The sequence below is a fragment of the Branchiostoma belcheri genome, unplaced genomic scaffold, assembly GCF_001625305.1.
Source record: "Branchiostoma belcheri isolate BF01 breed outbred unplaced genomic scaffold, Haploidv18h27 scaffold117, whole genome shotgun sequence".
Taxonomy (NCBI): Eukaryota; Metazoa; Chordata; class Leptocardii; order Amphioxiformes; family Branchiostomatidae; genus Branchiostoma; species Branchiostoma belcheri.
In genome coordinates, this window is record NW_017802569.1 from 79876 (window position 1) to 102766 (window position 22891).

General features: G+C 39.0%; 2 protein-coding genes across 6 annotated transcripts in view; both read right to left on the reverse strand.

Annotated features, from left to right (window-relative positions):
* LOC109462447 (poly [ADP-ribose] polymerase 6-like) overlaps nt 1-650 on the reverse strand; it is a 10101-nt gene extending 9451 nt beyond the window's left edge. Inside the window, exon 1 of the mRNA XM_019759002.1 lies at nt 630-650. Within this exon, the coding sequence (XP_019614561.1) occupies nt 630-650 (21 nt within the window). The remainder of the gene's footprint in view (nt 1-629) is intronic.
* Nucleotides 651-3515: 2865 nt separating this feature from the next.
* Nucleotides 3516-22891, reverse strand: part of LOC109462475 (poly [ADP-ribose] polymerase 6-like) — a 58793-nt gene continuing 39417 nt past the window's right edge. For 3 of the 5 annotated variants that reach the window (XM_019759029.1, XM_019759028.1, XM_019759032.1), the window contains 19 exons: nt 22510-22600; nt 21977-22046; nt 21335-21463; nt 20304-20384; nt 16734-16862; nt 15886-16069; nt 15223-15276; nt 14570-14665; nt 13869-13961; nt 12358-12483; nt 11625-11755; nt 11258-11306; nt 10686-10798; nt 9741-9813; nt 8636-8755; nt 6728-6799; nt 4864-4939; nt 4453-4537; nt 3516-3805 (listed from right to left, as the gene is read on the reverse strand). In XM_019759029.1, coding sequence (XP_019614588.1) covers nt 3703-3805; nt 4453-4537; nt 4864-4939; nt 6728-6799; nt 8636-8755; nt 9741-9813; nt 10686-10798; nt 11258-11306; nt 11625-11755; nt 12358-12483; nt 13869-13961; nt 14570-14665; nt 15223-15276; nt 15886-16069; nt 16734-16862; nt 20304-20384; nt 21335-21463; nt 21977-22046; nt 22510-22600 — 1875 coding nt within the window. In that variant the 3' untranslated portion in view covers nt 3516-3702. The remainder of the gene's footprint in view (nt 3806-4452; nt 4538-4863; nt 4940-6727; nt 6800-8635; nt 8756-9740; nt 9814-10685; nt 10799-11257; nt 11307-11624; nt 11756-12357; nt 12484-13868; nt 13962-14569; nt 14666-15222; nt 15277-15885; nt 16070-16733; nt 16863-20303; nt 20385-21334; nt 21464-21976; nt 22047-22509; nt 22601-22891) is intronic. The other 2 variants (XM_019759031.1, XM_019759030.1) reach the window with 2 other exon arrangements.

The window sequence follows — 22891 nt, forward strand, 5'->3', positions numbered from 1 at the left end:
GTTTTTTAACGCGTTATTTTAATAGCCGGCCATCCTACAACCAGCCACGTGGGCAGAAAGGAACCCTCTCTTGGCGGCTGGTTGTAGGATGGCCGGCTATTAAAATAACGCGTTAAAAACTCTTCAAAACGCTGTATCAAAATTCCCTCCCGCCCCGGAGCCTGCACAGGAGGCTACACAAATATACCATAATTGTTTCATGACACGATCTCATTATCACCTGTACAGAAGCACACACGTTTTTTCACCACATCCTTGAAATCACTTGAAAGTGAACTGCAGACTGAAAACTTCACATGAAATGGCTGTAAAAATGTACAGTGTGGTATACACGTCTCTCAGCAAGCCAATAGATGGCTGATGGAACAAGTACTGTAAATCACTTATTATATTTAGTGGTACTTTTATATTTGCAGTTTTCACTTCTGTACCACAACTACATGTATATCATTACCATGAACAAATAATGGACCTGCCGCCACTGCGAATGTATAGCTCTGCAAAGATGTCCATTTTTCTCAGACAGCGAAATTTTGCTACCGCAAAATAATTTATAGTAGTAGTCTCCTACAACAGTGGCTCAATCCCATCTCAAAGCATCATGGGCCACATCTTGTACTTATACTGACAACATGCATCCCACTTCCCATCATGCCTTGCAAATTTCGGATACATTTTGAAGGGTGCTAAGGCCACGCCAATTTAATTGGTTGGTTCTTGGATTTTTTCCAGAAGAAGATAGAAGCGATGGAAAAAAAAATATAGAAACAGGATCAAAATTAATGCTGATGATAGGAGCCGTGAGGTCAACATACCAGGCTGGTTTATAATTTAAACAATGAATTTCAATCAAACCACTGCATTGATAGATAGAAAAGAACTGCAACAAAGTTAGGAAGGCAAGGACTTTCTTCAACTGTTCTGGCCAACATATGAGCACTTTGCAGTTGATTCATAACCTGAAACCTTTTTTGAAACCTTATGTAGAGGGGATAGTGGAGCAGATAACATCAAATTTTGGAGGAATCTTTCAAATTGTGATACAAGCACCAAACTTGGTACAAATACTCATGAGACATTACTCTTTTGAAAAAGTATGCGGGCCACTTGATTTGACTTTTGGTGCCCCCTAGCGGCGTTTTTGGTACTGCAGCTGACCTTCCGGGCTTTGTATCTCCTGTTCTAAACATGCTACAGTCATGATTTTTAGGTGGTAGAAAGCTGTTAAGTAAGGAAGAAGTGACGTAAATTTGGTGTCTCTAGCTGCTTGCGTTGAACCTGCAGAGGCGTTTTTTTGCCGGTGCACAATTTGCTTCAAGGGCGCTTTTTTTGCTTCGGAAGGTCGGCTGCAGTACCAAAAAGTCAAATCAAGTGGCCCGCATACTTTTTCAAAAGAGTAATGTCTCATGAGTATTTGTACCAAGTTTGGTGCTTGTATCACAAAGTGAAAGATTATTTCAGTCATCTGCCCCACTAGGAGGGGGGCAAATCAGAAAAATAGAAGTAGGCGAATCTAAAAACCAACTGATTAATATAGTGTGGCCTAACTTACATTTAAATAGCATGTCATCTCAGTACCTTGCTTGTACACAATCCTTCAAAAGTAAGCCTGCTAAACTATGTACCTTTCGTACTCAATCTGGTACAATAATAAAAACTCTTGTGTTATAATAGAACATTAAACTTTTAGTATAAGTAGTATGTAAGTTGGCAACAAATTTAAGTTAAGACTAAAGCAACAGCACAACTACAAACAATGACAATCACTACATACATGTACTACAGAACAAGTAACTATGTACAAAATAGATAACAACAGAATTGTGACAATCCCACAATGAACATCACATTCGAAATGTTACCATATTCATAAATCTTGTTGATCCAGACAATAAAGAACAATATAACATTCACAGTAGTGAGTGTGTTGGCATTAGTCTTGGTGTACCATCATTCATTGCACACTATGTAATGCTTGATGTCAGTTTATATTAGTAATACTAAAAAATAAAACAAAAATAAAATATTAACAAAAACTCTTTAGAATTATATCAAGTGGATACTTTTTTCAATGCTCTTCCCTGGAATTAGTAAATTAAAACAGTAAAACATTGAATCATAATAATTATGATGAAATTAAGGTCTGGAGCAGACCTAACAAGTCTCAACTTTAAACAATCATTATTTTGTCCTGTGGAGTGTAGCTTCATCAATATAATTTTTACTAGTACATGTAGGTACAAATTCAATAGGCCACAATTGTCACAGTCTACAATCATTATGGCAAAAGTTTGGAAATATAGAGAAAACACTATATAATTGTGGCTTGCACAGCAATGTTGAGCGAATCTAACATGTTACAAAACATTATGAAAAACTTAAACTGTTCTCCAACTCAAAATTTGACTCACCAGAAATTTTCGACTGAATCACTCAGTCTTCCTCAGCTATCTGAAGTCGAAGGTTGTCTGAAGTCGATATCGCCCCCCGTCCCGGTTGAGCGATGGTTGAAGTGCCCTGATGTGTATGGCCTCTGGGGCGATATCGACTTCAGACAACCTTTGACCCTTTGCTGACGTCACACGTGGGAAAAATCACGTGTCCACAGCATTTGGGTCAGATAGCTGAGGAAGACTGAGTGATTCAGTCGAAAATTTCTGGTGAGTCAAATTTTGAGTTGGAGAACAGTTTAAGTTTTTCATAATGTAATTTACCAACTCAGATGAACTTTCATGCTGATGTTACAAAACAGTTTCCTAAGGACTAGAGAGACCAACAGATGCATTTATTATTAGATGCTGAATCTTGCACTTTTATGATGTTTCTCAAGAACAAGAAATTCACTGGAAAAAATCTCTGGAAAATTCAGGCATTTATGAAGTGGTAATAAAACTAAAAATAGGTTCAATCCTTGCCCTTCATGTCAAATGTCAGGAAAGCATTCCACACGATTTCTTGTTATAATGAGCAAGGACTGTGAATAGTTGTAATCATCAGAATGTTTGAAGATCTGCACTCACTCACACTCACCCCTGATCTGGTTTTATCTGTCATATTTTTTTTTAATTTGTTGATGCGATGGGAATCCGATGATGTTCTTGGTGGAATGTCTAGTTTAACTTCAGAGTGGGATTTGCTGTTAACCATTCAACGCCATCTAAAATGCCAATGCACTTTCTTATGACTGAAAAACATATTAAAGCATCTACAACTGTTTACAGTTCTTATCTTGGGTGATACTACTACTCGTGTTTTCAAGTGAACTCTTTCATAATATGCAAAATATGCAATAAAGCATAAATACAAACCACACCTTGTTGCAATCTGAGAACGGTCCATGACTTCCCTAGAATCATGCAACTGTTTAAATCTGCATGTGCAGGTTTTAGAGTTGTGTAGAAAATGAGTGTGTGTTTATAAAAATGTATTCAGGTGACGACATCTATAAAATAGTACTGGGTCAAGCTTAACCAAGAAAAGAGGCCCTTCCCCTACAATGTACATGTAACGTTACATGTATGATGACCCAAACTCTCCATGTACATGTAAGTCTAATAATATTCTGCAACAGCAGTTATTATTTTAGATTCAACACTTATGAAACTAAACAAAAATCGATAAAACGTCACTGCCTGGGAAAAGATTGCCTGAAACCAGCATGGCTCTACCCTGCTACGTGAACGACCTTGACTGTTCTGAAGGTCAGTCGGTGGCGGTCATGTTGCCGATGGCCCTGAGTATCTCCTTCTGGTACTTCTCCTGTGTGGTGTCCACCATGGAATCCCCCACCTGCCCATCTTCATACCTGCACACAAGGCAACAGTCAGGGCTACACATACTGGGCACTAAAATTGGAGCTGTGCACTGATGATGTCTACCTGCACCTACATGTACATGTACATGATGTACACAATCATGTACAGTCATGTACATGTAACCTGTACTGGTCAATGTACTGAGTTTATTATGTATACAATGTCATGTACATGTACAAGAGTCATGTACATGTACTGTACACGTGTAGGTGTATGCAATGATGGAAGCTTCTTGGTGTATGCAGATTTTCATTTGCTCCATTCACTGTTACGAGCTAGTGTATGACGTATAAATTAAAGCAATAATAGCAATGGTTTCTGAACATATGCCATTTCGGTACACAAGTAAAGAATGCATGTCAAACTAATATGTCAGAATATTCTTCAAAGTGAAGTACATGCATACATTTTGTAATAGTGTAGAAATTAGCTGATAGAAACAAGGAAGAAAGACTGCAAAATTGTAGAATCTGATTTGAAGGACTAATTCTACACAAAAAAATAACCTTGTCCATACACGTCAAATTGTTACGTCAGAATGTTCTTCAAAGTGAAGTACCTAAACAGTGTAAAAATTAGAATTTCAAAATAGAAATGTGGAAGAAAGACTGAAAAATTGTAGAATTGAAACACTTACACAAAGAAGAACCTTGTGCACACGTGGTCAGGGTTAGGCACCACCCAGATGTTGTTGTGTTTTCTGAGCTCCTTGGAATGGATCACTGCAGAAAGAGAATGACAAAATGCAGGCTTTATTCATGGTACAAGCATGTGAACAATGCAAACTACTTTGAATATACATGTACATGTAGCTTGATCAAAATTTTGAAAATTAAAAAGCATGAATAACAAAACAGCAACAAGTCAAGTTAATATTTAGAGTAAAAATTATGTACATTACATATTCAGCAAATTTGAACCACTAAAAATCCTTGACAGTGTGTAACTATATAATTAGACAACGAAGACAAAGAATTATAAGTATTTTTATTATTATTATTCAAAAGACATTGTACACTGATGAGTTCCTTTGAATTCCTAACCTCACCTTCACAGAGTGCTATGCAGGTCAAGTTGTCACTTTCTAAGAAACGTTTAGTATTTTCTTTCTTGCCAGTCTTCTCCTGAAATAAACAGCATGAAACAGGTGAAATAAAAAAAAAAAATTAATCATTCCCCCACCTAAAAAGAAACAAATTACATTAGATTCTAAGTCGTAATTTGGGTATCTTAAAAGATGCAATATTTAATTATTATAATACATTGTACATGTACAACTCATGTTATAAGGTATGTATCACTAATGCTCATGACACTAATAAATGCAAAGAGCACACTGTACACAATATACATAGGCATAGACAAAGTTATGACCCAAAATGCAATAATCTGCACCAGACTATGCTTAGTATAGTGTAGTTATGAATCATCACTTTCACAATGTCTTTTAAAATGGTGTACTGTCTTCTTATTAATACTATATGATTGTGCAAATGACACAGTGCTATTAGCTTTCTCACAAATTCAAATCATTGTTTTTAGCCTGTGCCTCACACGTACATGAACCATAAACTAATGAATTGTATGTACAAGACTTCATTGAATGTGTAACACCCTTTCCTGTACTAAGTAATACTATGAAAAGACATCTGACTTGCAAATATGCATGAGAATAATTCAATCATAATGGTTCAAATAAAAGTATAATGGGATGGAGAACAATTTTTTTTTGTACTTACCAGCAACTACCATTGATACTGCCATGTAAGCAGGTTTTCGGTGTTTGTTTATTTATTACTTGTTAATACACATGCAACAACGCTGACTGAGTGTCATTTTGTACTGTGTACAGTATTATGAAGAAATGAGCATTGAAAAGTTGACAACTGACCCCCTAGCACTTTTAGGGGTCTGATCTCTATCTCATTACCTAAAACTACAGAGAATTACAATTTGTACATTTTCATGTTTGAGCAATGAAGGCAATTGTGAAAGGAGTTACACAAAAAAATCAAAGAGTTAGAAAAAGACAATACCAGGTAAACCAAAGACAATAACCACACATAATAAAGTTAAAGCAACAAACAAAGTCAATTTTGTTATAATTATGATTAATATGTAGTACCGTATATAATTAATATGGAATTGGCCTCAGGCAAACAAAAGAAATGTTAAGAAAAATCTTCATGCTAGACCAACTCTGATATTTAAATCTTCTTCATTATACTGTGTATAATTGTAAGCTGGAGCATTAGGGCATGGTCCACTAAAGCCAATCGCAGCATTAGTGAGCAATGGTTAAACCAATGAAGGTTAAACACAAGATACTTGTGTATAAGCTGCATGGATACTTCTAAACACATGTACACATATCCATGTGCATGGATGTCAGTTGCATGGCCTGTATTAGTGTACTATATACCAGTCAAGTACTTTCAAGAACTTCCAAGAAACAATCCAGACACAGCAAAGCATGGAGGGACTGTCTGTACGTGTTGAAGTGATGTTGTTTTGAAAAGAGTTGGGGTCCTTCCCGGTGTGAGTGGTTCAAACCTTACAGTCTGGTCTCCGGGTTGACATCTTGAAGAGTTTCATGTCAATTCCTTCCACAATTGTGGTAAATCTTGATATTAAGTAACTAAAGAAAGAGATGTGCAAAAATTTTTTAATGAAAGCTCACTCTTGATTCACTCCTGACGTCATCACGTTTCTGACTTCCAGAGAGTTAGCGAGTGGATCACACATCTGACGAAGGTTAAACGTGTTTGAAAGAAAATTCGTGGTGAGTCTCTCTTTTCGTGTTGGAACAAAGGCTTAAACTTTCTAGCTAGAGTTGTACGTCAAGCTTTATTGAGGACAGGTATGGATGGTGGTGAACACACGAGTCACAGCACAAGATGAGAGGGACTTACTGATGCCGCAGTAGTCTGATTTGTACACCCGAGGGCCTTGCAGCCTTGCAGGAACCCTTTCCGATGGGGGGTCTGAAATAATGGCCAATCATCAACAAGGCAGTTTACTCACAACACTAATGAAGCAGTAGTGTGCAGCACCTTTTACACACAGTAATGTAGTAATCTGCTGCAACAGAATTTCCTGACAACTGGGTATAGCAGTGTTTGTACAAAGGCAACATTTGCAAAGCAAATGCATAATGTTTACCTTCTCATGGTCTTGCCTGACAAACTACTAACTGTTCTGTTACAGTAACAGTTATATTCTCACCCAAACACATTCATATACTACATGTATATGGTGACCAGACCTTCCAAATTGGTCCTGCTACATAATGTAACCCAACACCACAGGGTGTCTGCATGCTACAGCACCAGTTACCATGGTGACAGACGTCTGGTCCAGGTCATTGACATTATTTGTTTGGAGAAGAAGTCAGAAGAGGAAGAAACTGCCAAAAACAATATACATTTTTTCCTTCTGCAAACTTTAAGGTAAACATAACAGTATGTACTAGGGACACACAGTACCTGGGCATTGATACAAATCACTCAAAAAGCAACTTCTTAATTTGTGAAGTTTTGCAAAATTGCAAGGAAAAGGTAGGAAGAGACTGAAATAATGAGGCTGACTTTGTGTAACACATCACCAGATGAGGACACAAAATGAAACACTCCCAACTTTTGGTCCAACAAAAGACAAATTATGGGGGGTAAGAGGGGGGAAGTTCCTGGAATCTGGATATTGACCTAAAAAGAGTCTTTTTTGATCATACAAGTCATGTACATTTTTATCAGCACAACAAGCCACAATTCAGTTTGAATACCAGGTAAATGACTAACTACTAAGAATTGTACACAGGATATAATGCAGTCTTCTGATGTGGGGAAAAATGCAGCAATCCAAAGGACCTGTTTACCAGTGATTCCAAACCTCTTGATGCATTTGATGACAATCAAAACAATGACCTAGCATTAGATAGACTGACTGTAAATTTCAATAAAATTGGTGACTCATGTTGTTAATCTTATATAATATTCCCACATCATACATATCTACATTATGAGAATGATATTGACAACCTGTTTTAATTGACCCAATAAACCCAGTAGATTATTATATTTCAAGTAATTACGTATCTATAGGATTATGAAACAAGTATAATTTCATGTGTTGGAAATTCAATCTTGCTTCATAATGACTTCTACCAATACATATGAACTTTCAAGACAGTTCCATATAGTTGCTTTCCGAATAACACTTACATGTACTTAGGACACATCAAATTGATTTGTTGGTTCTTGGACTTTTTTCAGAGATAACATGAAGAAACAGGCCAGGGCAAAAAATAAAAACAGACCTACATGTAGGCATCCTATGATAGCCCCAAATGCATGCTATGATAGGAGCCATGACGTCAATATACCAGTCTGGTTTGGGATTTTGGACTTTAATTTTTATCAAACAATAATTTGATAGATGGAAAAATGGTAACAACTCTGAAGAGAAAGGACTTCCTTCAACTGTTGGGGGCCAAAATTTGAGCATTTTTGGAGTTGCTTCAGAGGCTTAAATGAAGGGGGAAAATCTGTGAACCAACAAATCAAATCAACAAGAAACCGTAACTCTTGTGAGATCACGTTGTGAAGTGATTGGTCATTAATTATCCTGATGAAGGCGACAGTGGTCGCTGAAAATTTGATTTCTCTGTAAATTGCGTGTTGGAATAAAGTTCAACGTTTTACAACAAATCGCATTGGCATGGCCTCATGGATCATAAAAAGTTTGCTTTCTCGAGTTAACTATGCCTTGTCAGAGATACAGTAACTCAGAGATAATTCAGAGATAACTCAGAGATAACTCACCACCAGCAGAGCCTTGTTCCTGGCAGCCTTGTGACTCCCGTGGCCCATGCAGGAGTAACCGAAGGACACACTGGAGTTGGGACTGAGATAGATCCCACTGCCGTATGCAGCACCATGGAGCTATAGAGACACGACAAACATCATAGAGACAAGTAAAATCTGAGATTTTATACCTCCGGGCTTTTCATTGTGTATTTTTTATATAGGGTTTTAAACAAAGAATTCATCGAGACCGGACACCCCTCTGTGCGAGGGGTCATATACGTGGTCCAGACCGAGAATAGCTTAAACACGCCAAAGGTCAACGGTCGCGACCACTTTCACGCTCAAAGGGGTGTTTTGGGGCCACCAAAAGGCACCATTTTCACGCCCGCAAACACATAATATATATTATATAATAAAAACAAAAGAACGTGCATCATCTGCAGCCCAATAGCAAAACATATACCGAGTCTCAAAAGAATCCGTCCACCCAAACGTGAGAAACAGCTGCGAACATGAAAATTGAAATCTCTCACAAAACCCTTCCGCGGAAGGATGTCTCCTCCCCCGGAGGTAATAAGAGAACTGGTTTGTATACTGGAAATCTTTTTTTCTGCATTCCTGCACTGATGCAGGTAACATTGACAGGCCTTCAAAATAAATTTTTCTTCCCATTGTCCCTGCACTGTCCCAAAAATAAAATTTTCAATTGTCCCGAAGCAGAGGATGAAATGTCCCAATCATTTTTTGGGGGAAGTATTGTATGACTTTAACTTGAAGTCAACTTTATTTTACTTAATGTTTACTCCCTTGTGCATTATGTAATTGCAGTGTAGACAGGGAATTCGGGGGGACTTTTCCAAAAGCCAGGACGTGTGCCTGATAAACAAAAGAAGGGCTGACATTCTGATGTAAAAAAATTATTTTGATCGTCCCAAAAATGTCCAACAGTTTTTAGTTGTCCCAGCCTAAATTTTAGTGGACAGTGGCCATTGGACCACCTTTAATTTTGAGCCCTGACTGAAACCCTATAACCCAATTTTCAGATGAGATCTATCTATTTATTTATTAATAATAGTATTAAAAAATCAGAAGAAGTATCATAACCCAGTCACATCCTCACCTGGTGCTTGGTACCTGAAGCGTTGATGAGGCCATGTCTCAGGATGGAATGCCAGTTTTCTATATGGGAACCACTGCAAGATAGATCACAGCAAAAACTTCACATTGTGTGCATATTAGAGAAACCTCAAAGACAAACAATGTACACATATTACATGTACTACATGTAACTGTACATCACCTTCTATTTGTGGCAGGTTTTCAGGTTTTTGTGGTCAATTTGCTAAATTTCTTTCTGCTGCACCTGCCGCCACTGCAAACATGATTTTAGTTCTGTGAACACGTCCCCTTTCCTCAGACCGCAAAATTTTGCTACCGCAAATAAAAAGTGATTTACAGTAAATATACATATTACAAATGGGTATTTTCAGATTCACTAACTTGCACAATTTGCAATCAATTTTTTTTTGAAAAATTGCAAAATTTTGCTGATATACTCACTCTTCCAGGGGCACTTTTACAAAAACGCGTGAAGAAACTTAAATACGAAACATGTTAAAGGCAATGCCTAATAGTATGCAATTTCAAAACAGCAAAACTAGAAATATTGTGAGTAAGACAATCTTTATGATATTGACACAGTGTCATACTGCTTCACAATAGTCATACACACATTTCAATCAGTATTTAATTGACATACTTTGGGTATTTAAAACTGCAGAAACAAGCCCCAAAGATGAGTGTTTTATTTTCTGGGTGGTACCCTAAAAATCAGCCCAGGGCCTTTCAGTAACCATTTTCCATCAGAATTTTGGGTATTTTTGATCCATGAGGGTCAACATACATTGGATAGTCTGGTTTCAACTCAGTATGTAGATAAGTGATTAGAAATTTGACTTTGAAAATTTGGGTTTCCAAGCCCTAAAAACTGCACTGGATGTCTTTAAGATGTAAATATCTGCAGGTAAAATAAAAGTCAGTGAGCGTGGAACAAAGAAAGACTCACTGGAATGCGAACAGACTGCCGTGTTGTCTCTTGGCTTCTCGGAAGGCCTGTTCTTTAGCAGGGGGGCTGCTCAGTAACAGGAACTGGTGAGGGGTGTGCATGAACTTAATTCTCTGGGGAGGGGGTGTATAAATTTAGCATTAGTGCATGGATGATAGAGATCACAATGTACAACACAACAGTTATTTACTATACACTTTAATAACTAAAGTTAATTACCGTTCATTCAGGAGAAATTAAACATTGTGAACTTATAATTACATGTTGGCATCAAAATAAATTTTGTCAAAAATCTTTATGATTAAAAGGCAATCTACATGTAACATCTGTGTCCATAATATCACCAGGGTCCATATATAATATCGCCACCTTGAGAAACAGTGTGCTTTAAGATATTTTTACTGCAACATATTGTTGGTATGCACTCCTGCACATATCAAAATGTACATACCTAGGGTATGTTGCAGTAAAAATATCTTTAAGCACACTTTTTCTCAAGGTTATGTACATGTGACACTGTACATATTACACTGTAGAAGTGACAAATTGAATATACAATTAACAGTTCCTACCCTGCTTTCAGGCAGCTTGACAATATGGGATCTGTTGCTGGAAATCACCCTGTGAGGGACACAATCCATATAAAAAGTTACATACATACCAAGTACATTAGGAAAATCGGCAAATTATTTGTTCACTGTAATGATAACTTTGCAGTACAGAAGTGACCGTGAAAACAGCGAAAATTCGTGATTTACAGTAGCATTGGAATGACTGACTGAGAGAGAGGGAGAGAGAGGGAGAGAGAGAGAGAGAGAGGAGGAGAGAGAGAGGAGAGAGAGAGAGAGAGAGAGAGAGAGAGAGAGAGAGAGAGAGAGAGAGAGAGAGAGAGAGAGAGAGAGAGAGAGAGAGAGAGAGAGAGAGGAATGATGTATTTACCAGCTGAGGAATGGCCAGGCATATTTGTCCTTCTTGTCCAGTTGTTTCTTCATGTCCACCGAGGCCTGGGTCATCTCTCTCACACTCATCAGGCTGTCCAGGATCGCATTCACTCGGTCATAGTTCTTTTTCTGTGGCAGAGAAAATTTACTTGTGAAACGATAAACTGCAAGCTAATTATGATACATTTCTCTCATGCATTTCTCGAGCGTGCGAATAAAACAAAGCTGCTTTCATTTTGAAATATACGTGGTTATGAAGGTTGTACAAATGACAGAGTGGTGAATAATCTACGATGTAGTCTCCAATTTCATTTCTTTACATTTTTCGTTTTTTTCGTTTGATTTTGGTATTTTACGACATTGGTACAAAAGTATCATTTTCTAATACTGTAATTACTGATTTTTTCACGGTACTTTTATGTTCACTGTTTTCACTGTCACTACTGTACAGTGAACTTAATCATAATTAGAGTAGAGTAATTCCGGCACCTGTTGCCACCGTGAATACATAGTTCCGTGAACATGTCCATTTTTCTCAGACCGTGAAATTTTGCTACCGTGAACATAAAGTGAATTACAGTATAATGTCTTACGGTACATATTTGCTCAATTTTGAAACAGTTTTGTACGATTTACAGTATGGTTGAAAACTTAACTTTTTGGAAACAGCCGAAAATTCATGCGCGCGCCGATGTCATCCATAAATTATAATCAAATCAACATGGCCTTACCTTTGGACTGAGCACCATCTCCTTGGCGTTATCGGGATCTACCACTGAGGGGAAGGGGTCGAGGATCAGGTCTTTCCTGGGGGAGTGGGAGCTGGCCTTTACCATAGCCAGCAGCAAATCCACAACCTGGGCCAGGGACAAATTACACCTGAGTTATATTCTTCAAAACTACTCTCATTTTCCTATATTCATATAGAATACAACACGGGGTATTCCGTATCGCCCGAGGTATCGGCCCGATCGCGGGTCGGATCGGGCGATCCGACTCGCGGGAGGGCCGGGACCGAGGCCGGATGCAGAATACACCGTGTTGTATTTTATTTATGTCATACCCACCCAAGAAAACACGCCTTTCAATGCAAGATGAGCCAAAAGTTGTTGCCACTAAGCCCTAAAATGCAACAACATCAATTCCAACGTCCGGATTCTGTATTGAATACAGAAAGGGGCACACACGGGTAGGGCGAAACACGTTCGAATCGTTTTATGACAGCCATGGAAGCGTTCAATAACGGGTTGCGGACCAGGCCGTACCGTAAAGTACGGCCCGGTCCGGAACCCGTTATCGAACGTTATCGCAGCCCGGGTATGATATAAACTGCAATATACAAATGTACAATTATGTACCACAACCTTTGTCACATTGTCACAGTGGTCTACCCGAATCTTTTGACAGAAATTTCCTAGCCAGTTAATTATAATCAGTTATGAAGGGTCATGCTCTCCCCCAAAAGAAACGCCCCTATGCTGGTCGAAAGACAGAGCAAACAAAGTATGCCAAGGTTTTTCCTAAACAGGGGAGTAAGGACGCTGCTCCCTCATGTAACCAGCCAGCTTCCTCAAATCAATTTTCAGACTGAACCCTAAGGCCACACCAATTTAATTTCTTGGTTAACGGAGTTTTCTAGAAAAACTATGGAGCGGGCGGGCGAGAAAAAAAAACAAAACAGGCCTAGGCATCCTATTATGGCCCAAAATGTTACGATAGGAGCCATAAAGTCAACACACCAGGCTGGTTCAAAATTTTTAACAATGCATTTTGAACTTTTAATGATACCATTGCATTGAAAGGTGGAATAACTGTAACAACTAGGATGAAAAGGACTGTTTTCAACTGTTCAGGGCAAAATATGAGCATTTTGCAGTTGATTCTGAATTTTTATTTTTATTTGCAAATCAGAAAAAAATGAAGCGGGCGAATCCGTTAACCAAGAAATTAAATTGGTGTGGCCTAAGTGGACTTTTTCCAGTAAAGATGTACATGTAAAAACAATTATAATACAACAATGCATTCTAGCATTTACAAAACTGTGTTACTCTCATAAAAAAATCCCCACTCGGTTGCTTTGGTCCCGCGCCATGCTTGTGATCTGCTCCCTCATGCTACATGTAAATTTTTCTAGAAAAAACAAAACAAAACAGTATGGGGTGTCCAAATCACAGTGTAGGGGGCCCTCAAACAGCCCAGTGAGACTAGAAATAGCAAAGTAACGTGTGTGTGACTGACTGACCTCGGCTCCAGTAGCGATGTCATCGGCCGCTCCTCTCATTACACCGAGTTGTTGGAAGGCAAAAACACACACTTCCCGCTCGCACACTACAGGCTGGGGCAGAAGCAATACATGTCACAACAACAACAACAACAACAAAGACAACAACACTACAGTCATCTGTTTGTGTATTAGCAACATTTTGTACTTCTACATTTTGTACATTGTATTACACATGACTATACACTGTCAGGTAAAGAACTTGTAACTGTAGTCTGAGATACACTAAAACCACCACCCAGGGGACCAAGGCAAAAGTGGCTTTCTAAGCCTTGGTGGTCTTTACCTCCATGAAAAATGGAGGTATTGTTTTTGGCATGTTTGTCTGTCTGTGTGTCTGTGTTTCTGGACATTTGCGACAAGCATAACTTTTGAACCTTTGGATGGATTGTAATCATGATATTTGGTATGTGGGTAGGTGTTGGGTAGGCAAAGGTCAAGGTCGATTTTGGGCCTCCTGGTGGCTTTGCTCAGGTGTTAATAAGTACAAAATTTGTGTGCCAGAATAATCATTAATATCATTATTTGTGTGCATTAAAAGAAAAACAAACAAAACAAAACAAAACATATTTCTGTGACAACAACCATAGTCATAAAAGAAACAATGACTTAGTTGATATTATGATCTAATGGTATTAAATATTGATGATAATAAGCCTTACTTTCAACATAGCACCGTTCTGGAATATATGTGGCTCATCACACACCACACAGTATTCATTCAGGGTTGGGATGCGGTTCCGTGCATATATTAGGCACTGCAACAAGGCATCAACATTTTATCAGACATGGGCAGCCCAACTGTATCGATATACACGTGTACATATTTATTAGCAATGTTCAAGAAGCTTGCAAAATATGACATGCTTTGTACATAACTGTTTATTATTAAGCATGTCAGCAGAATGCACTGCGCCTGCAAGAAACCCAGAATTTTTACCATTTTTGTCGGATGTTTGGTCATCACTAGTACTGCATCAGAATTTTGTCTGTTGTAGATGATATCTTTTTAACCAAATGAATGTCCTGTGGAGTGCTATGCAGAATGCATGTACAATCAAGATTTGCACAGGCACAGTGCGTTCTTCCAACGAGCTACAATGTAATTATAATATAATATTTCTCAGCACTTTGAAGCAAGTCAATCACACATACATTATTTGTACATGTGCCGAGTCATGTTTGAAGTGTGATACAAGCCCATTGATCAATCATAGATATCTCATGTCAAGATGAGAGCTTCCAACCTCCTAACAAAACAGAAACTGGTGTCTTAGGTTAAGGATTAGTAGAAAGGTAGCCTACTGTATCTCACCTGTGCCAGGAATCCGTACTCCAATCCTGGAATGGTTTTGGCAGTCCTACCTCTCTGTAATGATGATGACACATAATACATGACTTGTGTAATGTAAATGATCTTAATAATTAATCTAGCTACTGACTATTAAAATTGTTAGACAGCCAACTGAAATACATGTAAACTACAAGTGTGACATCCAAGGGACACAGAAATAAAATATGTACATAGTGACTAATACATGTAGCCTGTGTAAACGGTAAAGATATAGCCTAAAAAAAGTAGGCATTGATTGAGTACAATGTATTGTAACCACCTAGCTAGATACAACCAATATGCTAAGTGGGGTCAGAGTGTACAGTCACTGTATGATAATCAGAATTTATAAATTTTACAGATCTGATGCAATTCAGCACTATACTGTTAAATGCAATAATGGTGTTTTCATTTTGAAGCAGTGCACCCAAAACTTTGTGTAGGTTTAAGTATGTCAAGATGTCAGAAAAATCTTGTACTCCTACTTTTGCTTAGTTACAAATGAAACATTAAGATTTTGCTGACATTCTGATCATTTTATCTTATATGGTGCACCTAATTTTTTAGGTTGGGTGCACCAGTGCACCTATTCCAAAAAATTAATTTCGAGCCCTGCACTGAGAATGCGAAAAAAAAGCAGCCCACCTCGGTTGAACATGGTACCAGGTGCAGCTCGTCCCCGATGGTGGCGGGTTTGAGCGGCTGAGACGGTCGCGCCGGCAGGACCACCTGGTGCTGCTGGGCCACGGATGGCGCCAGGAACAGCGCCGAGGTCCACGTGCCGCGGAACGAGCTGCTCCCCGCCCCTCCCCCTCCAGCTGGCCTGCAGCTATCGAGAACGAGCAACGGCGGACTTCAGGGTCAATTCAACAAATTGACTAAACACTATGGTATGGCCATGGTGTCGTGTGGCGTAGCAGCAGAGTGCTCGACGGAACCAAGAGGTCCTGGGTTCGAGTCCTGACATGCCACCGATCTTGTGCCCTTTGGAAAGGCACTTTACACGACTTTCCCTACTTCGCCCAGGTGAAAATGAGTTAATTTTTAATTGTCCGGTGTCCTGGTGACAGCATTAATATAAGTTGAAAAAACTTGAGTGTGCCGTCACCACCACGTCTTGTGATTACATGTTGGGATATTAAAAAAAATACATGACTTTGTATACTCTTTATTTTCATTAATTTTGTACACAAGACTTTAGTCATTTTCTTCTTCTTCTTTGGAAATAATTTTGGCATTCTACGACTGTCAAATTACAATTATGATGGATTGCAGTAATAACTGTTGTATCATTTTCCGAAATATTTTTTGGCAATTTACAGCTGCAGCATACATGTTTATTTGCTCATTTTGCAGCTGTGTTGCACAAATTATAGTATGGTTAACGTTGGTTCGCCAAGCTTCCATTCGGGTTATTTGTAGCCAATTACCATCTTCCAGATACTAGACTATAATTGAAATGAGATGAAAAGAAACGGAGCTTCTGTCCTCACCTCTCAGGTTGTGTAAGGAGCAGGTTGATCGCCTCTTCTAGGTTGTTGCGTGTCATGAAGAGCGCGTTACGAGCCATCTCCACCGTGAAGCCCATGTCAACCAGCTGGGCCACGTGTCTGTCATGGATTCTACAGCAAACACACGCAGGTCTTTAATACATCCGTGAATAGTTTCATCAGGTTGGTAAAACATTTCCCTTTTGTGTTGAGAACAAAAGTTCTAACTTTAAACTTGCAGCTTACATGTTTTTGGCCAAATTAGTCGACTGAATGTCATTGAAGTATATTAAAGAACTGGGTAAAGAGACTCTTTTTACACAACCAATTCAGCCGACGTTTCGGTGACCGTCTGTCACCTTCTTCAGGGCAATTCTGACTGGTTCACAACTTCTGCACGTTTGGGAACGCATTGTAGATACATTTCCCTGTAATCCAATCACGTATACAGTATGTGTAGATAATGTAAATATTGACAATGTACGTATACATTTGGGAATGCATATGTAGCAGCGACACCTGTGCTGCAATGCAATGTGAACCAGTCAGAATTGCCCTGAGGAAGGTGACAGACGGTCTCCAAAATGTCGGCTGAATAAAAGACTACATTTGTAAGTCTTGGTTGTGTAAAAAGAGTCTCTTTACTCAGTTCAATGACATTCAGTTGGCTCATTTGTCCCAAAACATGTAAGCTGCAAGTTTAAAGTTAAAACATTTGTTCCAACACGAAAGGGAAATGTTTTCACCTAGAAAGCTTTCGACCAGTCACTCTAATCTGGTCTTCTATAAGTATACAAGTCTACTGAGGAAGACCAGAGTCGAAAGCTCTAGGTGAGAACATTTTACCTTTTGTGTTGGAACAAAAGTTTTAACTTTAAACATGCCAACACAGATGAAATTACATACTAGTAATTTAAGCTGAAACGTGAAAAAAAGAAGAAATTTGGGTTCAAGATTGAAACCAATTTGTTAAAGGCATCCAATGCAATTTCAGGGCAGCAAAACAAAAAATATTCTGGATGAGGAAATCTGTCTGATATTGACATTTACTGACATTTCATAGCACATTTTTGTCATCATTTCATACTTGGAGCTTTTCAAATAGCCCTAAACAAGCGGTGTCTGTTTGTTGGGGGGTACTGTGACAGTCCATGAATAGCTACATGTAGAACCTTGCTATGTTAGCCTACATGTACCATTCAAATTTTTCGTCAGTGACGTAACATTGAATTTTTGCCTCCGAGATATTAGAATGCTATATGGGATAGGATTGATTCAACTTACTACAAAAAATTCACCTTAAAAATACAGTTTTGCCACCCTGAAATCGTACTAGTATGAATGTAAATGGGTTAACAAGCATCTGTTTCTCTAGTATTGGACAAGCAAAGTATAGAATGTGTGAATATGTGGTAAAAGCCTGTTGATGAAGACTAGTGTAGCAGACAGCAGCAACCTTAGGTATACCTTAGCCTCCCTGATAACTCATTAAAGACCACCGATCATGGCGCTTTGGTAATATGGCTGGTGTAGAAAAATAGTTATCTTGTGTTCAAGTAAACACTGCGTATAATTGTACCTAATCTGTTGATCAGAAATGGCAAAATGACTTTTAGATCTTTGACCAAGGCACCATGCTATGGATGTAAGACAAAATTTAATGATTGTCAAAGTGTTAAAAACTAGTAAATTTAATTTTTAAACATTCCAAAAATAGTTTCATCGGGTTGGTAGAACATACTTTAGGTCAATATTGGGATTTTCTGTGATTTTGGCATTATAAGAAGGGGGGTACAAAGTAACAAACTCAAGTCAAGTTTGGAATTGTGTTCTTGCCGCAAAAGCGCCATCTATATACATTTATATCATACCCGAGCCGCGGTAACGTTCGATAACGGGTTCCGGACCGGGCTGTACTTTACGGTACGGCCCGGTCTGGAACCCGTTATCGAACGCTTCCAAGGCTTCCATAAAACGATACGAACGCGTTTCGCCCTAACCGCGTGTGCCCCTTTCGAAAATTCGAATACAGAATCCGGACGTTGGAATTGACGTTGTTGCAGTTTAGGGTTCAGTGGCACCAACTTTTGGCTCATCTTGCATTGAAAGGGGTGTTTTCTAGGGTGGGTATGACATAAATAAAATACAACACGGTGTATTCCGCATCGCCCTCAGTCTCGGCCCTCCCGCGAGTCGGATCGCCCGAGGCCGAAACCTCGGGCGATACGGAATACCCCGTGTTGTATTCTATAATGTCATGTACATTGGCTACATATAGTGGCAAGAAGCAGTACTCCAGTCAGAAGCTCTGAGGAAGATGTCTTACAGACATCGAAAAGTAAGCAACTTGGTAAGAGAAGTACTGGTTGTGTAAAAGAAAATCCCAATATTCAATGAAAAAATGCTTCATTATGAAAAACTTAAACTTTTCTCCAACTCAAAATTTGACTCACCAGAAATTTTCGACTCAACCGGGACGGGGGGCGATATCAACTTCAGACAACCTTTGACCCTTTGCTGACGTCACACGTGAGAAAAATCACGTGTCCACAGCATTTGGGTCAGATAGCTGAGGAAGACTGAGTGATTCAGTCGAAAATTTCTGGTGAGTCAAATTTTGAGTTGGAGAAAAGTTTAAGTTTTTCATAATGTAATTTACCAAATCAGATGAACTTTCATGCTGATGAAAAAATGTTTCGTAGAGCTAATACTATTGTTTGCTAATACATTGTTGGAAATCGCAGACAAGTAGACGTGCATGATGTAAATTAGCCGCAACAGTGAGATTAAAAAATGGATGTGAATTGCATCGCACAGTAACACACACACAGCGCTGTGATTGGTGATCTTCAATGTAGTGGAGCAGATAGCATCAAATTTTGGAGGAATCTTTCAAATTGTGATACAAGCACCAAACTTGGTACAAATACTCATGAGACATTACTCTTTTGAAAAAGTACGCGGGCCACTTGATTTGACTTTTGGTGCCCTCTAGCGGCGCTTTTTGGTACTGCAGCCGACCTTCCAGGCTTTGTTTCTCCTGTTCTTAACCCTTGTCCTGCGGGGCCCATATATATATGGGTTGCACATACAGTACCATCTATATAGTACCCTGTATATGTATGATTTGGGGGTGTTTCTCGTGTAACGCATCACACCGCAGCGAAACGCAATGAATGCGGAAGTAACTACGCCACCGCGGGGCAAAAAAAGTCAAGGGACTGTGACCTGACTAAGACATGAAAATATTTGAAAATATTTTGTAAAAATTGCCAGCAGGACAAGGGTTAACATGCTACAGTCATGATTTTTATGTGGTAAAAAGCTGTTGGGGTAGGGAAGAAGTGACGTAAATTTGGTGTCCCTAGCAGCTTGCGTTGGAACTGCAGGGGCGTTTTTTGCCGGTGGACAATTTGCTCCAAGGGCGCTCTTTGGTACTGCAGCCGACCAAAAAGTCCTCTCCTTGAGTAATGTCTCATGAGTATTTGTACCAAGTTTGGTGCTTGTATCACAATTTGAAAGATTATTTCAGTTATCTGCCCCACTAATGCAACTGAAATGGACTTAGGTTACTTCTTGACTGGTCTGACTTTCCACGAGGAGACTAGGGATTGGAAGCTCTTTGACATTTCGTGCAGCTGTTTCAGTTTTTTCCTGTGAGTGACAAAAATCCCGTGAGTTGGAATGAAAATTAATGGTTCACACTGAAATATTATGTTCCACAACGAAAAACAATGTTAATGATTATGTTGGAGAGGGTTAGTACTTAGAGACATCCGGGTACATGTAAATGTTACAACTCAATAGTTGAGTGAAGAGTGATAGATGTCACCCGAAATGTCCAGAAGTAATCTCCAAAATTCATCCAGTATATTATAGTTTGAATTGTCTGTGAAAATCATCAAGATACTTTATGATACTTTATGCAAATGTAGAAGGCAGGGATCTAGCCAGCTTGAAATTTTTTTCCCATCAGTCCAAGTTCATGATCGGACATGGGGGGAGAGTGCTTGCAATCTAGGGGGATCTGGGGGCAAATTTTGAATTTTCAAGTCTTTAGAAATGCATTGCCAAGTTGAACATACATTTTGTACTTACATTTTGAGAGTGGTTGTTGGTTGAATGTCCTTTGGATGTATAATTTTTACCCAAGGTTTTTGTCAATTTTGTCCGGCAGTAAGGTTGATGGATTGGTTTACAATTTTTTTCGTCACAGGCCACAAAGTTCCTTAAAAACAATTATTGATGGAAAAATGGGTGCTGGCTAGAGCCCTAGTAGGAAGATAGCAGACTTTGGGCCAGTTTACACGGAGCAAAAAAAATGTAACTTACAGCAATCAATGCGCAGCACATGTTGTAGCAGAGAATTTTTGACAGGTGTACACACACGCGCCCCAAAACTGGGAGCCGCAATTTTTTTGTGGTACATCTTGGACGTGCCACACAAAAATCGCTGTGTGGTGCCATTACATGGTCAACAAAATCTGTCCTACAAAATGTACCACGCGTTGATCAGTTGTTTTTTTTTTTTGCACCGTGTAACCTGTCACCTTGTTTCCTGGGTGTTGTGACATGCTGTGGACAGTACATGTACATGTACATACCCGTGTGATGACGCCCCCTTGTGTGAATGTGAGGAGCGAGCAGAGATGGGCCTGAGAGGAACACAGATGGCCGTCACCCGGTCATTACTCAGGTCCTTCCACTCTTTAGACAGGAACGTCTCCATAATCCTGCAGTAGGGATAGTCCACAGTACAATACTTCCAACTAAGCAAAATCATAACAAAATATGTCTTATATAATGTTATAACAATTGTATTGAAGATTGAACAAGATGAACATCACAAAATCTGTCCCTAAATAAGCAGGAAATAGTGTCTCAGAGGGTTATTATTTTTGGGGGGGAGAATACCAGACGTAGCCATGTTTTTGCGCAGTTTGCGCCGCAGAAAGTTGCCCTTCTGTACCTGACCCCTACGTTGAGAAAAAATCCTGGTGAGAACCCTGCTTACCAACCAGATGAAACTATTCATCAATGTTATTTACTATAAAAAAGTCAGTCCTAAATCATGTTTGTACATAATGCCATTTTGGTTACTCAAGACATATTCCGTATTCATTTGTACATTGTGTATGTCTTCTTTCTGTATGTCTTCTTTTGCAAGAAAGTTTGAAAGACTGGTTTACAATATTATACCAAGTCTTAGACATTAGTATACAGTCTGTATAGAGTTTGGAACTCACTTTTGTATCTGCATTCCGAGTCCAAAAGTCTCTTTGTTAGAAGGCTGGAAAACCTCAACCTTGGGAGGCTCTGGACATGCAAAATAAGTAAGGTCAGTCTAGAAATGTTATGTCACAAGGCATACAGTAAGGCATCCATGACATCGCTTTAAATGTTTTTTTTGTAATTGTAATATTTGGGCCGTGATAATGTTTGATACACAGATGTTCCAGCCCGTGTGATAACAAGGCATATCAAACAGGGTTCTAAAAATTATCAGACGGGCTTATAAATTTTCCAAAAAGAATTAGACCCTGTCTTGTGTGCCCTACACATGTACTTTTGAATACCAACTTCCAACATGTTACAATTTTTTGTTCACGAAAAGAGTAGGGGACCTTGTGTGAGTGGTTCAAACCTTACAGTCCGGTCTTATGCATCTTGTAGCTGTATACTTACATTGTACAAAGCTGGTGTGTTACGCCTAAAGGCGGTTTACTGGTTATGCAAAACAAACAAACAAACAAACAAGTCTAGAAGAAGGCTGACTGACCGTTGGCGTCCAGGTACTGACTGAAGGACAGATGAAGCCTGATGACTATAGGTTCCTGTCTGTTCACCTTCCAGGCCTTGGCTATCTCCTCCTGTAGGATCATGGGAACATCAAGGGTTTGGAATTAGTCTTAGATTAGGCCATGTTGATTTGATTATATGGATGACATCCGCGCGCGCATGAATTTTCGGCCGTTTCCAAAAAAAAAAGTTTTCAACCATACTGTAAGTCGTACAAAACAGTTGCAAAATGAGCAAAAATATACCATAAGTTACAAAAAAAATTAATTAAAACTATACCAATGTCGTAGAATGCCAAAATCAAACGAAAAAAGACGAAATTGTAAAGAAATGAACTTGAAGACTAGATTATTCGCCAAACC